The sequence below is a fragment of the Miniopterus schreibersii genome (assembly GCF_964146895.1).
Source record: "Miniopterus schreibersii genome assembly, chromosome: 11".
In the NCBI taxonomy this organism is placed as follows: domain Eukaryota; kingdom Metazoa; phylum Chordata; class Mammalia; order Chiroptera; family Miniopteridae; genus Miniopterus; species Miniopterus schreibersii.
Window position 1 is genome coordinate 355,460 of NC_138111.1, and position 23,697 is coordinate 379,156.

A 23,697-nucleotide genomic window follows, 5' to 3' on the forward strand; every position below is an offset into this window, starting at 1 on the left:
GACCAGGGGCCTGGCGGGCACCTCTCCCACTTCCTGCCGACCTCCCTCCCCAGGTAAGGACCCAGAAGCCCCCATCTTTAGTGGGCAGAACCTGAGGAGGGCCTGCCCTCCTCAGCCCACCCCAGCCCCCTGCACCCACCTCCCTTTCTGCCAGTCCCGAGGTGGAAGGTGGAGCTGCCACACCCCCGGGAGGGGTGCTGTGGGGGAGAGGTGCCCATAAGGGGGTGAGTTGAGTCAGCAGCTCCAGTGGCCACTTCTCCGGGTGCAGCAGGGATGGGACCTCTGTGTGCCCTGTGGGTGGTGGTCACCCTGCTGGAAGCCCTGAAGGGCTGGGCCCCATCGCCTCTGCTAGCCGTCGCCCAGGTCTTGAAGAGCTTCCACAAGGACAAGGTCGGAAGAGGGGGGACTAGGACGGGGGTGGGGGGCAAGCAGGGGGCAGCCAGCAGGGTGCAGGGAGAGAGGCGCCCAGGAATCCAGTCCAGGCAGCCTGCCCTGCCGGGTACCCAGCCCCGCTCTCAGACACTCCCCACCATGGAGACCCCCTGGCTTCCTTCCTGTACCCGACAGTCCCTCTGCATGGACAGAGAAACTGAGGCTCAGAGAGGCGGCTGCTGGCCAGGGTCACCCCATCCCTGCCAGAGCCTCCAGCTCCCAGCATCCGTGGCGCAGGCGAGCCTGGGAGCCCCACCTGGGGAAGGGGTCCTGAGGCACCCTGGGCCCTGCCCAGCCCAGCTCCCTGTAGTTCCAGGGGGAGTGGTTCGTTCTCGGCCTGGCGGGCAGCACCCACAGCAAGGCGGACAGGTCCCTTCTGAGCCCTTTTACTGCAACGTTCGAACAAAATGCAAAGAACCAACTTGAAGTGTCCTATGCCATGACCCGGTGAGTGAGGGTCCCGACTGTCCCGGGAGCTGCGTTCTCCCAAGGCCTCCTAACGCCAGGACAGCGCGGACTGCCAGCGACCTAACCCCGCTCTGGGGCGTACGCCAAAGAGGGGAGGCATTTTCTAGAACAGACTCAGCGGAGGGCTTATGGGTTTCAAGTTCAGGTGGATCCAGGAGCCCAGATACTGTGATCAGGGCCCTGTCACACCCTCCCTCTCCCCTCTCAGCTCCGCCTGCCCGGCTTCTGCTCAGGCAGGTTCTCTCCTCGCAGGATAAGGCCGTGGCCTAAGCCGCCACCCTTCTCAGATCCCAATTCCAGAAAAGGGAGCGTCCTGGCCGGCTTGGCAATGGCCCCTGATTGGTCGTCTTGAGTTATGTGCTCCTCCTGGACCAGTGGCTGTGTCCAGGATGGCAGACGCTTTGGCAGACCTGCCTGGATAAAGTGCCCCCCCCGATTAGGGAGAAGGGGGAGCCTTGATGGACAGCTCCCTTTTGGGGACTCTGATGACACCTCTCCTCAAGCCAGCAGCCTTTTTTGCCCGCCTGCTGGGCCGCAGGGGAAGAGCGGCCCCGAGACCTCTGTCAGGGTTCCACATAAATAAAGTAGGAAGCTTAAGCGAGGCAGGTTTGTCCTGTGGACCGGGGTGTCTACTAGAGGCCAGGAGTGGGGTACAGTCTGGCCTCCGAGGGGCTACACTCAGCTCCAGTGAGCATGGTCACCCACCAGCCCGCAGAGCCACCTGTACATGGCCCCCAGCGGACCCCCCACCGAGGGAGGAGCCTTGGACTCCTGGGGCATCTGACTTGGCCAGCTGGGCTCTGGCTGGAGGTTTATTTATTGGGGGTAGGGGGCAGGGAACCCAGTGCAAATGCCCCCCCACTATGAAGCCCTCTGGGCAGCCTTCCATCTCCCCCACCGCAGGCCAGGCTGCACTTGTTGCTTCTCAGAGCAAGCAGTTCCCCTGCAGAAGTCCCTGCACTGCTGGACGGGCCCCTGAGGTCTGAGCCAGGACAGGGGGCTTACCAGGCCCAGCAAGGACGGCCACACCCGGCCTGCCCTCCTGCTTCTCCCAGCAAGACCCCCCCACCCCCAGAGAGGGCCTTTCCTCATCCTTGCACACCCTGCTCCAGGCGGAGCAGGAGTGGTCAGCGGGTGGGCTGTGCAGTGGCTGGGAAGGGGTCAGTGGCCACACTGATAGGAGGCAGAGCTCACGGCCTGAGGGGCCCAGGGGGGACACATCCCTTCCTGGGGAGGGCAGCCGAGCCTCGTCTGCTGGGCCCTGCTCAGGAACCAGCCGCTGAATTCTTCGTGGGGGGCCCACCTTGGGGACAAGAAGGCCAGCTGCCTGGCCAGGTTCCAGACCCTTTCTCCTCTGCCCCTCTTCCCCACAGGGGGAACCAGCGCTGCATCACCTGGTCTTATGTGCTGATTTCCAAAGCCCAGCCTGGGAAATTCTCAGTGGAAAATAGGGGTGAGACGGTGGGCGGTGGGCAGGATGGCATGGGGAGCCCTGGCAGGAGGCCACTGACCAGGGCCGTGCCCCTCAGAGCCCGGGGCAGACACCGAGGAGGTGCAGGTGCACAACACCGACTACACCACCTTCGCCCTGATGTCCTCCAGAAGGCGGTCGGGCAGCCAGAGCATCCTCAGGGTCCACCTGCTGTGTGAGCCCCTCCCGTCCTCTCTGCGGCGCCGGTGGGGCGGGAGGGAGGAGGCCCAGGGCTCCCGCGTCTGGGGCCACGCTGGAGGGAATGTCCAGCACACAGGCCACCCCAGCTGCTAAGGGCCACGCTGTGTTCTCGGGCTCCAGGCAGAGTGTGGGCGATTCAGACCCAGCTGCTGGATAAGTTTGTCTGCCTGGTCAGAGCCCAGGGCCTGCTGGATGCCAACATCGTCTTCCCAGACTTGGCAGGTAACGCCTGGTCCCCCCGTCCTGGGTCACCTCCTCCTCTCACTCCAGGAGGGTTTCTCGCTGTGCCCCTGCCTTTCCTGCCCGTGGCCCTTTACTTGCCCATATCCACTTGCACACATGTGAGCACAGAGAGAAACTCACACTCGTGTGCACATACTGTGCACTCTGCTCAGAAGCACGTACATAGCTGCACCCACCTGCACACCCGCTGCACCTGGCCACCTGGGTCTACACTGAGTCTGGGGGCCAAGGGGGCTCCCCGAGGACCAGAGCTGGGGGAGCAGTGCCCGGGGGCACACCCTTCAGCCCCTTGCCTCCTGCCCCAGCCCCTGCCCCTGGAGCCCCTGCGCCATCCCTCCTCCTACCCTTAGGAAGTTGTGTGTCTCCCTGGCCTCCTCCCGGGCTCTGTGCCCTGCTCCCTGCCCTCCCGCGTCCTGAGGCTCCGTCTCCTCCATCAGAATGGCCAGCCCATCAGGTAACCTGTTGAAGAATGGAGTGCCCCCCCCATGCCAGGCCCTGCCACCGCCCAGCACTCACTCTCAGCAGGAAACCAACGTCCTGTGAACCACTGTGGCTGCGGCCGTGGCCGTGGTTCGTTTTCTCCTGGCGCGGCCTGGGCCCCAAGAGCAGCAGAGGACCGGCTGTCAGGTGTCGCATGGGGTCACCCTGGCCCACACTGGCTGGGAAGGGGGTGATTCACACGGTAGGGGGAGCCCTGGGCAGGGGTTGAGGGGAGCATCTGGGGGTTGAGTACAGCCTGCCCTACGCTGGGGGGTCTCCTTGTCTGACAGCTGCTCCTGTCCCCTCTTTTAGGATTAAGTACTTTCTTTATTACATCATTAGCTTGTTAGTTTACTTTGTTCTTTTAACCATGTTTAAGTGCGCAGCTCAGTGGCATTGGGCACATTCACACCTGTGTATGTCCCGTCATCTCCAGGACTTTATCATCTTCTCAGACTGACTCTGCCCCCGAGAAACACTCACCCCCCCCTCCCCAGCCCCTGCACCCCCAGCCCTGTCTCCGCGGATCTGAGTCCTCCAAGAACCTTGGGTGAGTGGGATCCCACAGGATTTGTTTCGTGTCTGATTCATTCCCCTCAGCATCATGTCCTTGAGGTGCATCCACGCTGTACAGGTGTCAGGCTCTCCTTCCTTTTCATGGCTGCATAGTGTTCCACGGCCTGGAGAGGCCGGCCATGTGTATCTGTCACTCCCGTCTGGGGACACCGGGGCTGCTCCCTCCGGCGGCTGTCGGTGATCACGCGGCTCTGAACCTGGGTGTGCAGATCTCGCCTTGGACCTTGCTTTGTTTGTTGACATTTTCAACTGTTCTTTCTGAGGCTGACGGGAGGGTGTGAGTTCATCCTGGGGCTCCTAACGCTGAAGGTAGATCAGCATGTCCTCTGGATGATGCATACGTACAACACCTGAGTTCCACTTGCAGCCTCTGAGTGCTTGTGTTTGTCCTGTATTTGGCTTCTGGGTAGATCTTACCCCCCAGCAGACATGCCGGGGTTGAGCAGGACGGGGGTCCCCAAGGTCTGCCCCACGTCTCGGCCCCTGCTGGATGGAGGGTCCATCCGTTCTCCAGGGAAAACAGCACCCTCTAGTGTCTCTTTCAAGTGCAAAGCTGTTGGGATGAATTCCTTCCGGTTTTAATTTTCTGCAAAAAGTCCTTATTTAGCCCGGCCGATGTGGTTCAGTGGTTGAGCGCTGGTTTGGTTCCCGGTCAGGGCACAGGCCCGGGTTGTGGGCTCGAGACCCAGCAGGGGGCGTGCAGGAGGCAGCCGACCAGTGACTCTCTCATCATTAATGTTTCTCTCTCTCCCTCTTCCTTCCAATCTCTGAAATCAATAAAAACATATATACTTTTAAAAAGTCCTTGGTTAGCCTTCACTTCTGAAATACAAACTCTGTTGAAGTGTATTTGACAAGCACTAAGGCGGACCACAGTCCAGCCCAGACGGACGCCGACACCTGTGTAAACACGGCCCGGGTCAGAGCAGCAGGGCCCGGCCCAGAAGGTTCCCGGGGGCCCTGGCAGGCAGCCCCTCCAACACTGCCCCCCAGCCACAGATCGAGTTCCTGTCACCACAGAGGAGCTTGGCCTGATCTGGAATCGCACAGCGTGTAGCCTTTTGTTCCTCCCACAGGCCCAAGGCCACTCTGCCCCGTTCCCTGGGAGGCCTCCTCACCTTGGGTACAGCCTCCAGCGGAGAGTGGGTTTGGGGCGGAAAAGACAGATCTTTGTCCAGCGTAGGTCTCTGCCTCCCGCTGGCTCACAGGGCTGTGTGGCCAGGGCCCCCCAGGTGGGGACCATGGGGCAGGTTCCCAGGGACTCTGGCTGGATGAAGCCTCCAGGGCTGGGCTTGGACTGGAAGAGGGTCCCCCACCGCGTTGCCCACCTCTGCAGCCTCTCTGATCTGGTGGGGAAGCTGGCGGGAGGGGACAGACCCTGGCAGGGCCTTCCCCACCCCAGTGCCTCAGAATACCCAGTGCCATCATTTCCCTGGAGGGCAGAGCTGTGCCCGCACTGACCCAGGGACGGACACCCACCTCCCATGGCCGTCTGCAAAGACGAACAGCAACAGCGTGGGCAGGCGTTCCTCCCCAGTCGTCCATCCTGAGACCACCTCCGGTGTCCTCCAGGCAGACTGGAAATGGGAGTGGGCAGCAGGGGAGGGGCTCAGAGAGGGGAGTCGTGGGCTCTGGCCACCGTGGGACCGGCCTGGGGAGAGAACAGCCTGGGCACCTCAGGAACAGAGGCCCTGACCACCCACCTCCCTTCCCTGGTGAGGAAGCTACAGTTTCCCAGGCTGATCGGAGACATTGAAACATTGTCTCCACAGTGTTCGTGTGTGTGCACACACACGCATGCATGCATATACATGCACACACGGCACAAACGCAAGCACACACATGCACACACGCACATGTGCATGCATATACATGCACAAACACAAGCACACACATGTACACGTGCACGTGTGCACGCAGGTGTGTGCACCACCACGCCTCTGCTGTGCGACACTGTGTCTCTGTGTATCTTCGGAAAGCTCCCTGGGGCTGCTGTACCGAGAGGAATGCTCTGGCAGAAAGAAAGCTATTTTGTTTTGAAGGAAGTTATCTTATTTCTTTGGTTTGTGCGGCTTAACTGGGAGCTGGGATTTTCCACCCTATCAGTTGGCAGGACTCTGAGACTCTGGGCAGCAAATGTCCCCCAAAGCAACTGTGCACTTCAGTGAGGTCCCCTGGCTCTGTCCCATTGGGAGGCCTGGGCTGAGCTGCACAGGCTGCCTCCGGGTCTGGTGGGGAGGCTGGGGGAGGCCTGGGTTGTCTCTGGAAGCGGACCCCACTCGGGGGCACGACTGGCCTTGTCTCTGGTCCCCTCCACACACACATCCACCTCCATCTGCATCTCAGGGGCCTGCCTCGGATCTCACCTCCCAGGGAGGCCTCAGGGGTTCCGGGGGGCTGCTGCCCAGTGTGTCTCCAGGTCCTACGGTGCCACGCAAGTGGGACCCTTGAGAACAGCATCCACTGGCCTGGCCCTTCTCCAGGGCAGAGTGGGCAGGGTGGCTCCAGGTGCAGGGATGCCCAAGAGGCCCCTCCTAGCACCATATGGGGATGGTCAAGTCTGTGCACAGCTCACGGCTGTGGCTGAGCCCACTGGGGATCAGGACAGAGTGGGGGCGTCCTGGGAATTGCCTGGGCGTGGCCTGGGCGTGGTCTGGGGGTGGCATGGATGGGGTGAGCTTGCAGCTTCTCACCTTCCAGGGCTGGTTTTGCAGATAAAGATGCTCAGAGCCTTGACCTCTGATAGGCCTGCTTATTTCTGGGGATGGGGCACAATGAAGCAGGGACACCCCCACCCCCACATTTCCCCCATCTGGATGGGGGAGGACCCACTGCATACCCCTTCAACAGGTATCTAGGTGGAGTGACCGACCTGGTGGGGAGGGAGACAAAGCCTTGAGTGAGCATGAAGGAGAGACAGGGGATGGGGGGGGGGGGGGCAAAGCCTGTGAGCTGGTAAAAAAGAGACAGACAGCAGCTTCTAGGAGGGGGAGCGGAGGAGGGGGTGGAGGGAGGGAGAAAGGGGGCCTGCGGCTGTTCCAGAGGAAGGGGCTGGTCAGGGGAGGCCGGGGAAGGGCTGAGGGATGTCAGAGCACTTCCCTGCCTCCCGCTCAGACCCCTTAGGAAGCCCCCTTGATCCCCCAGACGCAGCGCAAACCCAAGTAGCCCTGTACGGGTGTCTGTGAAGGACAGAGTGTCCTTGTGCAAGAGCCCAGTGCATGTGTGCACATAGGTGTGTGCGTACAGTTGTGTGAGTGCAGGTGTGTGCATGTGCATGCATACTTATGGGTGTGTGCATGCAGTGTGTCCCCAGCAATGGGTTTGCTGGCCACACCTAATAGGGGATGGGGACTGGCCTGGACTTGGTTCTGAGCCTGGGAGAAGGGAAGGACCAGCCCTGCAGCCCGGCAGCCCTGAGGGTCTCCCTCCCTCTGGGTTCAGAGAAATGCCAGCCCCCTACAGTGGGGCTGTCACCGTCACAAGCGGCTGTGACATCGAAGCCACGGTATCCACTCAGCTCATAAGCGCTGGAGGCACTGTGGCCTGTCCTCCTGCCTGTGGGTGCTGCCCCCACCCCGGCTGAACCGCTGATCCTGGAACAGCCTGGGGCGGGGCTGGGCAGGGACCCCTCCCACCCTGGTCTGGGTCTTCAGAGCCCCAGCAAAGTCAGCGCCTCCAAGGACCCCTAGAACCTCACCCTCAGGGACCCCACTTTCTGGCCTGAGAGGAAGCACATGAGGCTGCTGCCTCACAGACTCAGATTTACAAGCCCCTGGCAGCTGCCACCCCTCGAGGGATGATTCATTCTTTGCCAAATCTCAGAGCCACCCAGTGACCCCCACCCCCTGTCCCCGCCTGGCAAAGCTCTTCTGTGTCAGGCCAGGCCCAGGCAGGACAGCCGCCCGCAGGCCCTGAGCCCATTGCCGGGAGCCCACAGCACCTTTTCCTGAATCCCTCCGACCAGGAGCCCACCCAGACCCTCGGCCGCACCCACAGCAGCCCTGCCTGATGCCCAGGCCCCTGAGGGCTGAGGGGCCAGCTGTGGCCAGCAGGATGGAGCCCGGCTGAGGGAGCCAGGCTGCAGGGGGCCGGCCCAGCCTGGGCAGTGAGGCCCTGCTCCTGCCCACCTCCCTGTCCCCCTCCCCACCTGTCCCTGCCCTTCTTCTGGTCCAGCCTCATCTGGGACTGAGGAAGCCTCTTGCATCCCTCCCCCAGGGCCAGGCCAAGTCCAGGCACAGCTGTCGCCACTGGCCTGGCCCTGGCTGGCCCCGTCCTCACTGCCTGTCTTGGCCTTGCTTATGCCGGGTCCCTGAGGCCACATCTGTCCCCATACCCCTCCCCCATCAGAAATAAACACTTGGTACCAGGAAGAGCCTGAATGAACACCAGATGACCCATGGGGTGGACAGTGGCTTCCAGAGCACCCGGGTCCAGGTCCAGGTGGTGTGGATCCTCACTTAACCCTCTGGCGCCCACCCCCTGCAGGCTGGGCACCCTCCTGGCCTGGCCCGGGCTCTCAGGACCACAGAGCTGGACCGGTCCTGCTAAACTGAACCCAGGTTCGGCCGTCTGCCGCTTCAAACTCCAACACTCGAGAGGCAGGTGCTGGTGTAAGGAACGATGTTTATTCAAGAGCCAGCAGCCTTGCCCAGCCAGCTTGGCTCAGTGGTTGAGCGTCGACCTATGAACCAGGAGGTCAGGGTTCGATTCCTGGCCAGGGCACGTGCCCAGGTTGTGGGCTCAATTCCCAGCAGGGGGCGTGCGGGAGGCAGCCGATCAATGACTCTCATCACTGCTGTTTCTGTCTGTCTGTCTGTCTCTCTCTGAAATCATGGGGACTCTGCCCCAAAACCATCTTAGCAATTGGACACTGGCATGGATGGGTTTTTGTTTTATTTTTAAAGATTTTTAGAGAGAGAGGAAGGGAAAGGGAGAGAGAAATGTCAATGTGAGAGGGTAACACCGATCAGCGGCCCCTGCACGCCCCGGCTGGGAAGCTGTACTCAGGACATCACCCGACCTGCTGAGCCTCAGCAGCCAGGGCCGGGCGTGGGTTTTTACAAGAGAGGGAAGCAGACAAAGCGATTAAGGGGAGGGGGTTGAAACGTTCTGAACGTTCAGGCCAGGCCAGCACAGTCCATTCCGATAAGGATCTGGACACTGGTCAAGCGATGCAGTGTGCGTCACCCTGGTCCTAAGTCATCCTGGCTTTATGGTTGAAGGCCAGCAAGGGCTGGACGGCCTGAGGGCTGGAGTCTGTATTTTTGTCGTTGTCAATACATCTTTATTGATTTCAGAGAGAGGCAGGGAGAGGAAGAGAGAGAGAAACATCAGTGATGAGAGTCACTGACCGGCTGCCTCCTGCACGCCCCCGACGGGGGATCGAGCCCGCAACCCGGGCCTGTGCCCCGACCGGGAATCGAACCTCGATCTCCAGGATCCTAGGCCGACGCTCAACCGCTGAGCCACACCGGCCGGGCTGGAGTCTGTATCTTTTGAAGTTAGTGTTTTTTAAATCCTTACCCGAGGATATTTTTTCCATTGCTTTTCAGAGAGTGGAAAGGAAAAAGAGAGAAACATTAATGTGAAAGAAACACATCGATTGTCTGCCTCCCGCACACACCCAGGGAAGAACCTGCCACCCTCCGCGGGGATCAAACCAGGGACCCTTCAGTCCTCGGGCCACAGCTCTAACCAGTGAGCCAAACCGGCCAGGGCAGTTCCTAGGATTCTACACAAACATGCTGTGTGTCCCATCCAAGGCCAGCAGGCCCTCCACAGGTCAGCAAGAGGCCACCAGGTAGAGAGACAGCCTTGGGCCCCGGAGGGCAAATCCTCTCGGCGAGAAGCCGCATGGGGCCGGGACCTGTTACTTTCTCCCCACCTCCCAGGGCTTATTTCCAGCCTCCTGGCCAGAGGCAGGGGCTGGTCTCAGGGGGTTGGTCTGGATGACCTCTCAAGGCCAACTCCTGGCATCCCAGTGTCCAGAGCGGCAGGCGGCGTGGCTGCCTTCCTGCCCCAGCCCTCCCCAGGCGATGCTGTTCCAGGGAAACTGCAGCCTCAGCTCTGCTTGGCCGCTGAGCTCAGCTCATGCCCAGCTTGGGCTGCCCTAGGGGTACTCCTAGGTCAGCCTCTTGGGGTTCTCTCCCTGCACCGGGCTCTACGTGGGGCTCCTCAGAGGCCAGCTTCTGGCTCACAGGCTGGGAGCAGGCGTCCTGTTCCCCTGAGCTAAAAACATCCATCCTTAGCCACCCACCTGCCTCGTCCCTGTGAGAACAGGGACAGCACCAGGACCCAGAATCTCTGCTCTCAGCGGCAGCGGGGGGGCCACGCCACCTCCAACGTCCGGCATGTACCACACCCCGAGTTGGGCTGAGCAGGAGGTTGCTCAGCTCAGACTCCTGACCACCCACAGGGCTGAGTTCAGAGCAGAAAGCAGGGGAACAAAGTTCAGGCCCCCCCCGCACCTGCCGATGAACAAGGGGCTCTGGGGAGGCCCCCACCCCTAACCCAGGCTGCCATCTTGCACAGCCCCGAGAGGTGCCCAGTCCCACCCGGACACGTTGGGCCACTGGCATGGGCCCTACACTAGGGTCCCAGCCAGGGCCAGGAAGCCCATGGGGGCTGAAGTGCAGGTGGCCCAACATCACCAGGACCCCTGTAGGCCTGGTGCCCACCTTCCTACCCCCAGTAGGTAGGTGGCAATGCCCACACTGGTCCTCTTCAGGGAGCTGTCCTGATCCCACGCCTCCCCCTTGACCATTTCTGGACAGTCTTGGGGCCATTCCAAGACCAGAGCCAGGGCTGCCAAGAATCCAGCTTCTGGGCAGAAGGTGCCAGGCCCTGGGACAGGAGCCTGCACCCCCCCCCAATGGGCTGGCCTGTGTCTGGGGATGACCAACCCCTGTCTCCCTCCAGCCACAGCCACAGCCCTTCTGTCTGCACCACACATGGGAACTCCTTCCCCAGCCTCAGTCCCCCACCCCAGGGTCAGAGACCAAGCTGACCACCGCCCAGATGCTCACACCCAGCCCATCCATGATTGGTCAGAGCTGTTGACTTCACTCAGCCTTGTGCTAAGCACCCCCTGGCCCCCGCTGCCCGAGTGGCCTCTGACAGGGGCAGAGAAACAGGTGACACTTGCCAAATTTGAGGAGCCAGGAAAAAGCCCACCAACCCAAGGAGGCCTCTGCATGAGGCGGCACTCTCTGTAAGGTGGGCAGGTTTCCTCAGGTCCCCTGCTGGGGGAGACTCCACAGCTGTGAATGGTCCCAGGCTCGGTGTCCCCCAGTAACAGGACCAGCCTGAGTCCCACTGGACCAGACTCGTGGGCAGGACAGTGCAGCTGGTAACACTCAAAGGGAGGGGTCTGTGCCCAAGGCTGAGAAGGGCGCCCAGGGGCCGCCAGCCAGAGCCCAGGGGTGGCTGTGGGAAACTGTGCCCACGCACGGCCCTCAGGCTCTGTTCCACCAGCAGACCTGGTATCTGTACCTGAGCCCCAGTTTCCCGTCTCTGCACAGGCTGGCTGGCCTTTCAGGACCAAACTCATACAATGCAAACAGGGCTTGAGGTCCCCTCCCAGGGTCCCCAGGCTGGGAGAGAGAATGGTGACAGGACTTATGGGGGGTGTCCTAGCCTCAGGTGAGAAGTGGCCAGAGGCCCCAGTGGCGGGGCAGAGGCAAGGCCGTGTCCCCTGCCCCCTTCTGGCTGCCAGTCCAGCTTTGGCTCTGGAAAATGGACCAGCCCCGAGGGGCCTCTGCCTGCCCCCCCAACTCAGCTCCCCGCGGCAAGGCCCAGCCTGTGCAGATTAGAGCCTCTTACATAAGTAGCCTGCCCGCGGGAGGGGGGCGAGGCTACAGCTGCGATTGGCACCATACCCTCCCCATCTCTGCATCACGAGCCTCCAGTGGGCTGTCCTTGGGCCCTGGGTGGAGGCCCAGCCAGGCCCATAAATAGGGGTCTCCCCAGTGGCTTCCGCTGATCCTGCCTGCCTCAGTCACTCTGCCCACGCTCCTGGCACCTGGCCTCGGACTCCTGCTCAGCTCCAGGAGAATGGCAGCTTTGCACAAGCTGTGGGTGGGGCTGGTCCTGGTGGGGGTCCTGGGGGTCCAGCAGACCCCGGTGGAGGCCCAGGTCTCCCTGCAGCCCAACTTCCAACTGGACAAGGTGAGGCCGTCCCCAAGGCGGAACAGGGCTCTGTCAGAGGACCGGGTGCTGTCTGCCCGGGACTTGTCTCCCTGGGAAGCCGGTAGCTGGGCAGGAGGAGCGGGCTGACCTGCAAAGGCTGCCCCTGGAGGGCGGCAACCCCCCAGGGCGGGGGAGCACGTGTGTCCCTGGGTGTGCGCCTGGTACCTGCAGGCCCCCTGTGCGCCTAAGACCCGAGTGGTCACCCCCACGCCGCGAGGAAACAGCACACGTTCCACACCTGGGTCCCGGGATGGAGCCTGGGACACGGCCCCGCCGGGAGCACGCAGATGGCACGGCGATGGCGCACGGGGGTGCCCTGGAAATGGGCAAGGGGACGGCCACGGAAAACCGGGCGCGCGGGGAGCGGCGCGCGGGGCGCACGCTCCGGGGCTGCGCCCCTGCCCCTTCCCCGAGCGTCGCCCGCGCCCTGGGGCGCACGGAAGGCGCCCCAACCTCTCCAGAGGCGGCCGGGGCGCCCTCTGCCGCCCGCTCCGCCGACGAGCGGGGCCGGGAAGCGCGGCGCGGAGGAGGCGGGAGGGGCCGCGGGGCCGCTGGACGGGGCGCCCGGCTGACGGCGCGGGGCGCTTTCCCGCAGTTCCTGGGGCGCTGGTTCACCGCGGCCTTCGCCTCCAACTCCAGCTGGTTCCGCGAGAAGAAAGCGACCATGGTCATGTGCACGTCGGTGGTCGCGCGCGCCCCGGGCGAGGACGGCGCGCTCAACCTCACCACCACCTTACTCAGGTGCGACGCGGGCCCCGCGCGGCGTCTGGGGCGCCCCGGGCTCCACCCTGACCCCGAGGTCTGCCCACAGGAAAGGCCAGTGTGAGCGCCACACTCAGCTGCTGCGGCCCCTGGACGCCCCGGGCTCCTACAACTACACGAGCCTCCGTGAGTGGGGCGCCCCCCGGGTGACACCTGCTGTGGGTGACGCTGGGTGGACCCCGAGGGGCCTCTCCACACGCTCAGCTGCAGGGGACCAGCGGTCCGCTCGGGGGGCCACGTCCTGCAGGCCCCTCCCTGCCCCGGGTGCAATGTCCCCAGACCTTAGCAGCCCCATCCCTGCTGGGCCCGCAGGGCACTCACAGCCACCCCGCCCCTCCCCGCACACATGGGGGCCCCCCACTCCCCCATAGGGTGGCTTCCCCACTGGGAAATCTTGGTGGCTGCACCAGGACTCCCTCGTTTTCTGAGCCTGGCCCCCCGGGACTTCTGGTTGGGGAACACCCGACCCCCCCGGCAAAGTTTCCAGGCTGTGCAGTCGGGAAGCAGGGGCCTGGCCACCTGCCAGAGTTGGGAGGGGCGGGAAGGCAGAGAGGGAGCACCCCGGCCCCTCCCAAGGCCAGGGGTTTGGGGGCAGGGTCACCCACTGTGGTCGCCTTCTGGGTTCCCAGACTGGGGCACCACGATGAGCGTGCGGGTGGTGGAGACGGACTATGAAGCCTACGCCCTGCTCTACACCACCGGCAACCACAGCCAGGACTTCCACTTGGCCACGCTCTACAGTAGGTGCCACCCCCTCTCCCGCCAGGGCCCCCAGCCTGGCCTCAGGCCGGCCCTGGAGGGGCATGGGGAGGGCCCCACGAGCTGTGGAGAGGCAGAGCCGAGACGTCCCCCCGTTTCCCTCCTGTCCAGGCCGTACCCCGACCCCAGCGGCTGAACTGAGGAACAAATTCATCACCTTCGCCAAGGCCCAGGGCTTCACAGAGGACAGCATCGCCTTCCTGCCAAAACCCGGTGAGGGGCCGCCAATCTGCTGGGAAGGGGCTAAGGTCCGGCTAGAGGCAGGCAGTCTCCTGGTTCAGGGGAGGCTGAGGGTCGGAGTTCATCTGGCCAGGCCGCCCACCGAGCAGCAACATGGCCTCCAGAGCGGGGCAGTCGGTCCTCACCCCAGGACCTTGGCCCGCAGCCTCTGAGGGGGGGGCAGGGAAGATCCTCCTTCTCTAGGAAACCCCCCTCCCCGGACTCACCAGGCACCCAACGTGTGTGCCAGGTCCCGGGTCAGCCCCCAGGATTCAGGGGTCCCCAGCCTAGTGGGGCAGGCACTAGAAATGGAGCCTGGGTGAAGAAGGCGCCCATGAGAACATGGGCACGCAGGCAGCAGCACATTGGGGCTCTGACAAGGGCTCCCCGAGGCCTCAGCACCGTGGCCTTGGGGGGTCAGGAAACCTGCTCTGAGACAGGTGGGGACAGAACCCCTTCTGTCTGTAGGAGCAGGGTCTGGGGGAGGGGTGGGAGTGATGGAGTAGTAGTTTTGGGGATCAACCAACTCCCCAGGGCTGCAGGGGGGGGAAACAGGCTGCCAGGTGGGGGAAGTGGCCCTGACCCAGAGTGCTGACCATTCCCCCTCCCCTGCTTCTTTCTTGGCAGATAAGTGCCTGGAGGAGCACCAGTAGGTGAGTGGGCTGTGAGCTGGCCTCACCCAGCGGTCCCCATCCGGCTGGGCAGGGGAGGTCCCAGGCAGAGAGGGGCTGGTCCACTTGGGGTCCAGCGAGGCTGCTGGGTAGGAGGAGCTGGAGGCTGGGACGGGAGCTGGTGGGGAGGTCAGAGGAAGCCGGTGCCCTTTGCTGAGAAATGTCAGGGGCGAGGTCCTGGGTGGGTAGGGCGTCCACTCTGCTGCTGCCTGGACCCCTGGGCAGTCTGCAGAGCCCGGGACAGCGAGGGGCCGTGTTGCCTGCTCCACCTGCAGGTCCTGCTCTCTCGGCCAGGTGGCCCCAGCTCTGAGGACCTGGCCATCCTGCCCTGCTCCGCTCTCATCCAAGGTCCCTGAGACCCTAGTCCTGGCTCCGCTGGCCACCACTGCTGCCCCTCGGCTTTATGCTGCCTCTGAGAATAAAGTCCAGAAGTCAGCAGACTGGCTCCTGTCTGTCTGTCCTGTAGTCGGTCATCCGTCACCACCCCAGGCCTGCTCTGGCAGACTCCCTGGGGTCCTGACCACCTCCACTCACCACCCCCCTCACTCTGGACCTCAGTCTCTCCACCCCTCTCTGTTCTGCAGGGCATCCTGGAGGACAGGTGGGGTAGGGGAGGTAGGCATCAGAAGTCAGGACAGCGAAGGGGACACGCTCTCCAGCTGCAATCTGACCCAAGGCCCAGGCCCAGGGGAGCTCGGTCGGTCGGGGCAGTTTCGAAGGCAGGATTAGCACACTGGGATTGGGCAGCGATAAGGTTTTCCAGGGACCAGGAAGAAGGTGGCTGCCCCACCCCCACCCCCTCAGGGACAGACTGACCAAGTGGGCTGGAGACCAGCCACCCTCACATCTCCTCTGGCTACCTGAGCACCCACATCCCCTGGCCTCTGACCTGGGCCTCAAGAGCACACAGCCCTGCCTATTTGCAGGCCCCTGGCACCAAATCTAACCCCTCCGGGGGTGTGGTCTCCCACCCAGCCCTGCCCCTCACCTCTTGCTACCCCCAGACTCCTGGCTGGGGTGGCCATGTTCAAGCCCCTGTCCTGGGCCTCCCTTGCTCACAATGTGCAGGACCACTGCAGCCTGCCCACCAGGCCCCAGCTGGGCAGACCTCAGTCAGGCCCTGCAGAGGCACTAAGGGTTGTGAGGCTCAGAGGTGAGGGAGAGCTTCTGGGAGGGCTTCTTGGAGGAGGGGAACTGGGGGCTATGCCTGAGCTGAAGGCTGGGTGCCAACACCCCAGAGGACAGGACAGGACAGCACCTTCCCCTGCCTCAGGGCATCAGGCCACCTCCCCAGGAGGAAACACTAGAGATGGGGCACTTGCTGCCGGGCGAAATCCCACCTCGAACCTCTCTTGGTGGGTCTGTTCAGGCCGCAGGCCAGCTGCCCCAGGGCATCTCCTGGACATAAGGGCCCTGCTCCAGAGCCCAAGGGCCTGTGCAGTTGCCAGAACCGTCCTCCGCCATGCTCCATCTTTGTCCTGTTCAGGGTGTCCCCAGGCCAGGCCCAGGTCCCCATCCAGGCCAACTTCGATGCCACCCAGGTGGGCAGGCGTCCTCTCCTCAAGAAGCCCTCTCCCCACTGTGTCTCCCCATCTAGGTCCCAAGGGCCTGGCTGCCTTGTACCCAGAACAGCTGGAGGGCCAGGGGCAGCCCAGCCCTGAGTACACCTTCTCCGATCCGGGCTCCGCTTGTATGGGGATGGGAGAGCCCCCTGCTCCTGCCCCATCCCTCTGGGGGTGTAAGCGTGGAGGGCACAGAACCAGGCAATACACAGGACAAATAAGTGTGTTAGTCTTCTACTGATGAAACGCAAATTACCCCAAAACTTGGCAGCTTCAAGCAACAAGCATATGTTATCTCCCAGTTTCTGGGGTCAGGAGTCTGGGTCTGGTGCTTGGGGTCCCGGGAAATGAGGAGCCGGCCCGGTGACCTGGGCTTCCTGGCACCAGACGCCCCGTGAGGCCGAATCAGTCAAACTGTTGGCCCAGCGAGGCTCAGCTGGGAAGGGGCTGTGCCCTGTCCCTCACTGCTTGTTGGCAGGTCTTGGTCCTTTGTCCTATGGGTGTCTCCCACAGGGCTGCCTTTGGTCAGGGGGGGCAATTCAAGAGGAGAAAGCAGTGACTGCCCCTCCTTTCTGCCACATTCTGTTGGTTTTCAGAAGCATGTTGCTCAACGCAGCCCACACTCGGGGGAGGGATCCACAAAGGTGGGAACAGAGGATGAGGAGCCCTGGCCGGTGTGGCTCAGTGGTGAGAGCATCGGCCTGAGGACTGAGGGTCCCGGGTTCGATTCCAGCCACGGGCACGTACCTCGGTTGCAGGTCGATCCCAGCTCCAGTCGGGGCTCGTGCATGAGACAACCAGTCGATGTGTCTCTCTCACATCGATGTCTCTCTCTCTCCCTCTCTAACCCGTCCACTCTCTCTGAAAAGCAAAGGAAAAATATCCTTGGGTGAAGAAGATTAAAAAATAAGATAAAAATAAAATGAAAAAAAAATAAAGGGTGGGATAGCTGGGGGCGATTTTAGAAGCTGCTACCACAATAAATAAACCAGGACGTCCTTTACATAGTGACATGTGGGAGGGGGAATAACGCAGGACATGAGAAGTTGGGCAGGGTGCTGACGTTTTATATAAAATGACAAGGGAAGGCCTCGCTGAGAAGGTGACTCTTGAGTAAAGACCTGAAGGAAGTGCATGAGTCTGGGGAGAGGGCCAACAGCCTGTGAAAAGGCCCTGAGGCAGGAGCCTCGGGGAGGCTGAAGGTCGCGACCCGGGGAAAGTGGGAGGAGCCTGGCCGGGCTGCAGGCAAAGGAAGGCTGCGCCAGCCTGGCCTGCACACCCCGGCTCGCTCCCTGGGCCACCGCGTGGGCACCCTGCCGCCTTGCAAAGCCTTGAGCAGAGCTGTGTGCCCGCCGTGGGGCTTCTGCAGCAGCTGCCCCTCTCCTGGGACCCCTACCCTGGGTGCCCCGCCTGCCCTTCCTCCAGCCCAGCGGCACGGGCCCCGCCTGCCTCAGGTCTCCTGGGTTTATCTGCCGTCGTAGAGCCACAGGCTCTGATGTCTCCAGGCGGTCAGAGGCCCGACCTGCTGGCCCCGGTGGCGGGAGAGGCGCGGAGGAGAGAGCGAAGGAAGGAGGCTCTCGCCCGGTTACCGCACTTTATTCACTTTTGTGTTTGGAGCCGTTCAGCGTTAGGAAGCTTTGCGCCCGGACGTACCGACGGGTGAGACAGGTCTCCGCGGGGGCGAGGCTGGCGCGGAGGCCGGGGGGCCGCTGGGACCGGCGAGGCCCGGGGCAGGGTCCGCGCGGGAAGGAGGGAACCGGGGCGCACGGCGGTGGCAGGCGCGCAGGGCAGCGGGGCCCAAAGAGGCCCCCAGGAGGGGCGAGGGCTGGAGCCCCGAGCGCACTGCAGCCCCGCTCGGGCCGCCCGGGGAGCCCCGCCCCGCGCGCCAAGCCCCGCCCCGCGCTAAGCCCCGCCCACACCCCGCCCCACGTCGGAGCACCGCCCAGGTAGCTCCGCCCGACGCCCTGCGCGGCTCTGAGGTCTTCCTGGCCAGGCCCCGCCCCCCGGCGCAGGCCCCGCCCCCGGCGCAGGCCCCGCGCAGGCGCCCTGGGCCCGCCGCCGATGTCGCCGCCGCCGTGGGCGCCGCTGTGCGTGCTGCCGCCGGGCCCCGCAGCCCCGCGCTTCGTGTGCTACTGCGAGGAGGCGGGCGATGGCGCCGAGGGCCCGGGCGGCCCCAGCCTCTGGTGAGCGGCGGGGGCGCGGGGCGGGGCGGGGCGGGGCGGGGCGGGGGCGCGGGGCGGGGGCGCGGGCGGTGGCTGACAGCCCCTCCCCGCAGCGTCACGGACGGCGCCGCGCTCTGGAGCTCCCGCTGCGCGCCCGCCGCGCTGGCCGCCCTCGTGGGTAACGGGGCCCCGGGCGGGACGGCGCGGACCACCGTGGGCTGGAAGGGGCGGCGTGGGTTCCCCAGAGGCGCCCGGGCCCCCTTCCCGGGCTGTCGTCCCAGGATGGGCGTGGGGTCCGGGGCGGCTCTGGGTCGGGCAGGTTTGGGGTGTCGCGGGTGCCTCTAGGGGTGACGCGCCCCGTGCCTGCAGAAAGCCCGTCTCGGCCTCGGTGCGGCGGGGGACGTCGCTCCCCGGTGCAGGTGAGCCCCGGGCGGGCGGGCAGGGCGGGAGGCGGCGGGCCTGGCCGGGCGCTCAGCGCCCCTCTGTCCCCAGGGCAGCCCCCGAGCAGCAGCCTGTGACTGTCACTGTGCAGGAGGCCGGCGCCTCCCTGACCCTGTCCGCGGGGCCCCCCGCCCTGGAGTTTGAGCTCCCCAAAGTGCCGGTCCCGGAGGCAGCCTCCAGGCTGCAGGCGCTGACGCTGAGCCTGGCCGAGCGCGTGTGCAGCCTGGAGCGGCGGCTGGCAGGTAGGGGTGGGGCGGGCGCCCCGCAGCCTCACCGGGGGACCCCCTCGCTCCTGCCTCCAGTCCTGGCTTTCCCCCCCAGCTGCCGAGGAGATAGCCGCCAGCCCCAAGAAGAGCCCTTGGCCAGTGGGGCCTCAGCAGTTCTTACCAGGTAAGGCCTCTCACCTCTCACTTGGGTTGGGGCTGGGCTCATTCCTCTGTGACTCAGTTTCCCCAGAACAAGCCTCAAGCTCCAGAGAGAGGCTCTATCTACGTGGAGAGGGGGTTGTGGCCCTGGGATCTTTCCCGCTGCATTCAGGACACCCCTACGCACACACCTTGCTTTTCCTAGACCCAGATTCTCAGAGAGGCTGTTCTGGACCTGGGGCCAAGAGGCGGTGTCCCGGAGAGTCCCTCATCAACCCTGGCTTCAAAAGGTGCCCACCCACTGCCCCTCCCTCCTGTGCTCAGGGTCTAGCCCTGGACCCTGCCCTTCCCGTTATAATGCCCTAATGTCACCCCCTCTTCTCTCCCAGTAAGAAACCAGCCAGTGGTGTCGATTTTGATGACCTCTGACCCTGCTGCAGGACTTTGCCTGTGAGAAGAGGGGCAGCCCTCGAGACTGTACAACGTCCACCTGTGCCTCCCGCTGCCGGCAGGAACACACCTGCTTCTCGAGTCCCTTCCCCATCAAATAAACGGCTTCCTCAGCGGAGGTCATGGCCGGGTTCTGGCTCTTGGGGATGGGCTGGGGGAGAGGGATCAGGCATTCCCCCAGTCCTGCCTCCCATCTGGGCGTGGGCCTCAGGACGTGAACAGATGTGTCAGGCTCTCCATCCCTGGGGGAGGAGCCTCCAAGCTCTCCCAACCCGCCCAGCTCCCGCTGCCCGGCCAGCCAGGGGCAGAGAGGGTCATGCCGGGCAGGGCCAGGGCTGGAACTCTTCCACCCCGTGGGGCACGCACCTCTTCCAGACCCCCACCCAGCAGGGCCTGGTCTCTCCCTGTACCGTGCACACAGTAGGTCCTACGGGAGAGAGGGGAGTGGCCTGCTGCCTGGGTGGGGCTGAGGAATGTGGGCCACTCCACCCTCTGGCTGGGAGCCCTGAGGTGCCCAGGCTAGGCTCCGCTCCCCGCCCTCCCTGGCCATCCTGCCACTCCACCCTGGCCTGACTGGTTTGGGAGCCCAATCCAGTCCCGGCCTGAGTGGGGGGGATGGGCTGTGCCCCGCCCGTCGACCTCTCTGCCCCGGTCATCTGGAACGGCAGCCTCGGGTGGGGGCTTAGGGGTGGCAGAGATCGCGGCCCTCTGGTCCCCGGGGTGTGGGATGCGCGCAGGAGCAGAGGCGGCTGGATGCGCCGGGCCGCGGGCGGAGGCGCGGAGTTGGGGCGCTAGCGGGGGTGCACCACGGGCCGGTAGGCCGCCAGGATCTCGGAGCTGTGCGGGCAGGTGTACTTGAACTCCTTCTGCCGCAGCGCGCTGTCCAGGTAGCGGCGGACCCCGCACAGCTGCGCGGGTATGGGCGCCCCGCGGAAGTGCGCGCACACCGTCTGCGGGCGGGGCGAGCTCGGTCAGGGCCTCCCGCGCCCTCCTGCGCCCTCCCGCACCCTCCCGCGCCCGCACCCTCCCGCCCGCACGCACGTCCACGATGTGCAGCTTGGGCAGCAGCCCGCAGTCGGCCAGGGTGAGCCGGTCGCCGTCCAGGAAGCGGCGGCGGGACTCGCGCAGCTGCGGGTCCCGGGCCAGCTCGTGCTCCAGCGGCGAGCGCAGGTAGCCGTCCAGCCTGGCGAGGCTGCGCAGCAGCAGCTGGTACAGGGCTGGGGGCACAGCGGGCGCTGAGGACGCGGCCTGGGACGCGCGGGCCCAGCCTCGCCGGGGCTCCCCCCACCCGCCTCACCGTCGTCCTGCGCGGGCGCCGGGTTCTTGATGAACGCGGAGAACTTGTGGAAGACGTCGTTGCCCGCGGTGGCGGACTCCCTGTAGCGGGGCGCCAGGCTGGGGAATCTGCGGGGGGACTCGGGTCAGGCCCTTGCCCTGCCACCCGCCTCTGCGAGCCCACAGCGCCCTCTCCGGGCGCTGTCCTGGGGGTGTCCTCCCTGGGTGCCCCTCTTCTCCCCTCCTGCTGTGCCCAGGTTCTCACTCAGGGGGCCCCAGTGTCTCCTCCAGAAACTCCTCTATCTGCAACGTGTCCGTCTTGGCGTCGCCATCATAGAGCAGGATGGGCAGCTGTGAGCCAGGGGCAAAGTCCTTCAGCACATCCAGGGACCTGTGGGCAGGAGGGAAGGGGGTAATGGCCCCGGGGGGCAGAGGCCTGGAAGGGGTCTCTCGGGGCCAGGGGCTCACCTGCGCGTGTCCACTGTTGTGAGGGTGAAGGGCACGCCCTTGAGGAGCAGGATCATGAAGAGCCTCTGACAAGAGGGGCAGTGTCCCACGCTCTCGCCGTCCTCGCTCGCCTGGGTGGGTGGAGTTGAGGGGTGTCAGGGCAGGGAGCAGACCCAGGAATCCTGCCACCAGGCAGGGTGGGACCTGGCCTCCCACTGCCAGGAGACTGGAGATGCCAGGGCCCCTGCTTGGCTGGGCACAGCCTCTGCAAGTGGCCGGTGAGGGCCCTTGACTTGGTCCCTGGGAGGTGGAGAGGGTCACAGAGCTGCTGGAAGCCTGGAGGCTGGGAGCAGGCAGGGGGGTGGGACCCTGGATCTGGGCCCTGGCTCCTCAACCCTTATCTAAAAAGCCAGGGCTGACGCCAGGACCCTGGGCTCCAGGCCCTACAGGCTGGTCTCAAGGGTGGGGTAGGCCAAGAGAGCTGTTTTCTGAGTGATTCACACGCCAACTGGGCACCGAGGCTGCAGCACTAGCTGCCGTGTGCCCCAAAAGTGGGGAGGGGCCCAAGGCCTGGCAGCTCTACATGGGCTCCACAGTTCCGGTCGCCAGTGGGGCTGCCCAGCCCACCTCCCCTTCCTGCTGCATTGACCCCAAGCTCCACTCGGGCCTGGCCACTGGCTGCCTGGTTGGCACTTCCCCGCCGAGGGGCTTTTTCTCTAAGAGGGCAGAGCCGGACCCAGGAACCCAGGCTGGGTGTTGGGACAGGGCCACCCCTACCCCTTTTGGGGATGACTCACTGGCCCTTTTCCCCCCAGGCTAACCCCATTTTATTCAGCATCAGTAGGGCTGCCTGAGCCCACCCACCACAGGGGATGGGGGCACAGACACTGTCAAGGAGACCCACCCTTCAGCCCGCCCCAGAAAGTGGAGCCCCAGAGAGCACCCCCCTCCCAGAGGCCTCCCCCCAGCACAGCCCGCCGGCACCTTGACAAACAGCTGGAGCTTGGCAGTCTCGGCCATGGTGGGGAGCTGCAGTGGCATGGGCGGGGACCTGGGGAGCTCTTTAAGGCTCCCTGGGCACCCGCCCTCCCCAGCCCAGGGCCCGCCCCAGGGAGTCACCTAAGAGGGCGGATGAGGCTGGTGGCTGGCGGGGCTGTGTGGGAGCGAGGGTGTGACCGTGGGGTAAACTGAGTACAGGGGGTTGGACCTCCCAAGGCAGGCTGAGCAAGCTGGGGAACTGAGTGCCCTATGGGGGTGGCACAGGGAGATGGAGGCCAAAACCAGAGGACTGGGAGGCAGAGAGAGAGGGGTGTCGGCCTGAGAGAGGGGTAGCTCTTGATCAAATCACCCCCACCGTGAACCCCACTGCCCTCCTGGTATGGACATCCTGGTGTCTGTTGGGGCCCCCGGCCCAGAAAGCTGGAGAGAGGGCAGGAGAAATGGACAGCCTGGCCTCGGCCTCAGTATCCCCATCTGCCCACCAGGGCCTTATAAGAGTGATAAGCCCATGAGGAAGGGATGTCCCCTCCCACCCACTGAGCTGTCAGGCAAAGCCCCCCCTCCCCAGCGGGGCCCACATTCCAGTCGTGCCCTCCGGAGACGGGCCTGGCTCAGGTGTCCACCCAGCTGATCCCACACCCCGGCTCCTCCCAAGCAGCTCAGGGCAGGTTTCTTTCCGCTCTTAACCTCTAACAAACAGGAAGGTGGTTCTGAAGCCGTAGCCTCCTGACCCTTGGGATTGACCCCACCCCCGCCCCCAGCTGGGAGGTTGGAGGCCTGGAAGCCTGCCACCCCACAGGTGTGCACCTGCCCCCCCACAGGGTGGCTTCCCCTGCTTCACCCACTCTGCCCTGCCAGGGGGTCAGCCCCAGGGGTCACCCCAAGGGAGGGCCTCGCCCGCCGAGGCTCAGCGCCACCCAGTGGTGGAGAGAGGCATCTGCCCAGGGTGTTCGCCTTCCCAGGGCCACTGTTCTTCCTGAGACCCAGGTCTGAGGGCCCCTCCCCAGATCCCACAGGGGTCAGGGCTCCTGGCACAGGCCACGCTGCCAGCCTGGGACCGACCTGGACACGCTGTGGAGTTTGGCGCCTGGCTCTCCCCTCTGGGCCTCCCCTCCACCGGCCTCCATTCCACCCACTGGGATTTTAGGGGCTCCTCTTCGACATGGAGGCCTTGCCCTGCTTGTTTCCTGCTCCCCCCCCAAACCACAGCCCTGGGGAAAGATTGAGGCCCCTCTGCACCTGCCTGCTCACATGTCCCGTATGTATAAAAATACCCTTGTGCATCTGTAAGTAAAACAGGAACAGCAAGGGAGCACATTTACCGCCAGAGACAAACCAGAGCAAGGTCAGGGTTGGAACGGGCGAGCACGTGGCGCTCATACTCTTGGCAGTGGTGTGAGGAGAGGCGCTTCTGGGGACACTGTCAGCAGCCTCCAGACGGCTCAGCCCTCTGGGAATCAGCCAGAGGCGTCCTTGGAGATATATGAAGGACGCCTACGTGGAGCGCACCAGCTGTGGACAGTCCCC

General features: G+C 64.4%; 4 protein-coding genes across 11 annotated transcripts; 3 read left to right on the forward strand and 1 right to left on the reverse strand.

Moving 5' to 3' along the window:
- Positions 1-273: 273 nt before the first annotated feature.
- LCN12 (lipocalin 12) lies at positions 274-7,880 on the forward strand (the record flags this gene model as incomplete). The annotated part of the gene is made up of 6 exons (XM_081151740.1): positions 274-390; positions 743-879; positions 2,274-2,353; positions 2,430-2,546; positions 2,693-2,794; positions 7,750-7,880. The coding sequence occupies 6 exons, from the start codon at positions 274-276 to the stop codon at positions 7,878-7,880; spliced, it is 684 nt and encodes a 227-aa protein (XP_081007866.1).
- A 3,840-nt stretch (positions 7,881-11,720) lies between these two features.
- Positions 11,721-14,921, forward strand: PTGDS (prostaglandin D2 synthase). Of its 2 annotated transcripts, none has more exons than XM_081150981.1 (7): positions 11,721-12,037; positions 12,654-12,799; positions 12,870-12,946; positions 13,450-13,560; positions 13,691-13,792; positions 14,426-14,451; positions 14,745-14,921. In XM_081150981.1, exons 1-6 carry the CDS (start codon positions 11,924-11,926, stop codon positions 14,449-14,451), a joined length of 576 nt encoding a protein of 191 aa, XP_081007107.1. In that variant the 5' UTR covers positions 11,721-11,923; the 3' UTR covers positions 14,745-14,921. The 2 variants fall into 2 exon arrangements, with proteins under 2 accessions (XP_081007107.1, XP_081007108.1); XM_081150982.1 differs by having other exon boundaries at positions 14,764-14,908.
- A 3,139-nt stretch (positions 14,922-18,060) lies between these two features.
- On the forward strand, positions 18,061-19,580 carry PAXX (PAXX non-homologous end joining factor). Of its 7 annotated transcripts, none has more exons than XM_081150753.1 (7): positions 18,061-18,214; positions 18,307-18,367; positions 18,563-18,612; positions 18,686-18,876; positions 18,937-19,024; positions 19,205-19,289; positions 19,389-19,580. In XM_081150753.1, the coding sequence occupies exons 1-7, from the start codon at positions 18,093-18,095 to the stop codon at positions 19,389-19,391; spliced, it is 600 nt and encodes a 199-aa protein (XP_081006879.1). In that variant the 5' UTR covers positions 18,061-18,092; the 3' UTR covers positions 19,392-19,580. The 7 variants fall into 7 exon arrangements, with proteins under 7 accessions (XP_081006879.1, XP_081006877.1, XP_081006878.1 ...); XM_081150751.1 differs by having other exon boundaries at positions 19,393-19,580; XM_081150752.1 differs by having other exon boundaries at positions 18,956-19,024.
- On the reverse strand, positions 19,410-22,261 carry CLIC3 (chloride intracellular channel 3). The gene is made up of 6 exons (XM_081150749.1): positions 22,156-22,261; positions 21,193-21,302; positions 20,990-21,115; positions 20,747-20,853; positions 20,491-20,666; positions 19,410-20,399 (listed from the first exon to the last, which is right to left on the reverse strand). Exons 1-6 carry the CDS (start codon positions 22,210-22,212, stop codon positions 20,241-20,243), a joined length of 735 nt encoding a protein of 244 aa, XP_081006875.1. The 5' UTR covers positions 22,213-22,261; the 3' UTR covers positions 19,410-20,240.
- Positions 22,262-23,697: the final 1,436 nt, after the last annotated feature.